The 2034-nt window shown below is 24.8% G+C and overlaps 1 protein-coding gene across 1 annotated transcript in view; it reads right to left on the bottom strand.

The window, feature by feature from the left end:
* Positions 1–1848, bottom strand: part of LOC108573203 (ectonucleoside triphosphate diphosphohydrolase 5) — a 6901-nt gene extending 5053 nt beyond the window's left edge. The window contains exon 1 of the mRNA XM_017935592.1: positions 1654–1848. Coding sequence (XP_017791081.1) covers positions 1654–1674 — 21 coding nt within the window. The 5' untranslated portion in view covers positions 1675–1848. The remainder of the gene's footprint in view (positions 1–1653) is intronic.
* Between the last annotated feature and the right edge of the window lie 186 nt (positions 1849–2034).

Here is a 2034-nt window from a genome sequence, read left to right as displayed (position 1 = left end):
CTTTTTAAGAATTACATTCCATACAGATACTTCTGCCAAATTATTAAATATACATATTATAAAAAAATGATTTATTTTGTAAGTTTATAATACATTTTATTGTTATTTACTTCCAATAATTAAATTCAAATAATTAAATTTACTGATACCTTTAGAATAAATTATTGTGTACGGTATACAAGAGAATATACTTAAAACAGCTGGCACAAAAGATAATTCTACAAAAATTATAAAACATTAGATAACCTCAACTATAATGAAATTCCAACTGACTTGACGTTTAGAATATGTAGTTCAATGAACAATACACAGAATATTTTAAACTTACTGGAATATATTGCATCTAAAATGCAATACAAGCAACTGACATAGGTAACGAAGGTAGGTTTTGTTTCTTTACGTGGAAAAATTACCGAGAAAAATAAAAGCATCACGTACTAAAGGGAATGCGGTACTTTCAAAATGTAACGGGTGTACCGAATATTTTGATATAATGAAAAAGTGACATCATTCAATAACTAATATTCAACATCTACTTTTATATTTACTATAAGTATCCATAAATGTTTAACATACAAATATATTAATGTAATTCTGTCTTTCAATTAAGATGTTAATACTTTCTAATGGAAATTATAAATGAGATGTTGCTGTTAATACAGCATGTATTATTTGAAAATTGTGCAAAAAATCTCTACATTTATATTATTAGCATGTAACAATAATTTTATTTTGAACATTTGTTTTAAATTTACTTTTCTTCACATAAAATAGAATTTAATAAAAATTTCACGTATATTACAATTACACAATGTTTAAAAATATTTAATGCAAAGTATATTGTACAACTTATGCACATATGGTTAAAAATTGTCTTTATTGTTGAATAAATACCATTACAATACAAAGTAAATATTCTATAAGTTAAAATAAAAAAACGCACAAGCGAAAGATGTAAAAATTGAAAAAAGATTGTTGAATAACAATACTTGATGTTAATTTGCAAGAAAAAATAATTTTGCTGTATTTTCCTTGTATGACAATTTATGATACTAGGAGTAAAAATAATTTCAAATGAAATTTTGTAATGTCATGAACAAAAGCATGCAATACATAATGTAGTACCAACACAACGAAAATCACTCAAGTTCATTTCAATTTATCAATTGATTCGAGTTTAAAATGAATATTATTTCTTATCATATGACCAATAATTTGTGAAATTAACAAATAAGTTTATCTAAATCGAAAATTTAAACAAAAATATAAAATTCTTTACATTAATAGAATTTTTATTACATACTTAAGTCTTCATATTATTTTATTTCAAAACTTACGTAACAAAACTGCTAATTATTAACAGACATTATCTCATTAACCATTCTACAAGAATTTAATATAGAATTACAAATATTTCTATTTAAAGCAATGAAAAAAAACTATGTTCATCTATCTTTACAATATTACCTGAAGTACTTAAATTTTAATTTCTTACTACTGAGCTAAGTTTTTATATATAAGGAATATTTACATAAAATTTAGATTATACTAATTATTTATTTTTAATTTAAACAATATAACGATATGCAACTAGTGAATCCCGTTTAAATACCCTATAGGAATTTTACTAAAAAGAAAATACTGAAAACAAACCTTTCTATATCTAACCTCCATGACACTGATATTCCGTCTGTATAAGAATTAGGAAATGACAGAACAAAAAGATTAAACGAAGCGACTATACACTAAAATGACGCTTCGTGTCTATTTGATCGTCAGCAGTACGACTCCCGGCGACATCAAGAAAATTGCTTCAATATGTAAACAAAATGGCGACGATAACGATTCAAGGTTGCAAGTACGGTTCACTTCGAAGAAATAGAATATCAGGAAGGTGAACAAAGAGTCCGTTGTTATCTGCCACTATTACAACTACTGATAGAAGTATCTATTTAGTTAATTGATTCGATCAGAAAATCTTGGTACAATGGATGCAATTCAATACTAAAAGTGTTCTATTTATACTACTATATA

Source organism: Habropoda laboriosa, unplaced genomic scaffold (assembly GCF_001263275.1).
Source record: "Habropoda laboriosa isolate 0110345459 unplaced genomic scaffold, ASM126327v1 scaffold134, whole genome shotgun sequence".
NCBI lineage: Eukaryota > Metazoa > Arthropoda > Insecta > Hymenoptera > Apidae > Habropoda > Habropoda laboriosa.
The sequence above is the reverse complement of the archived record's forward strand: the minus strand, read 5'-3'. Positions and strand labels throughout refer to the sequence as shown.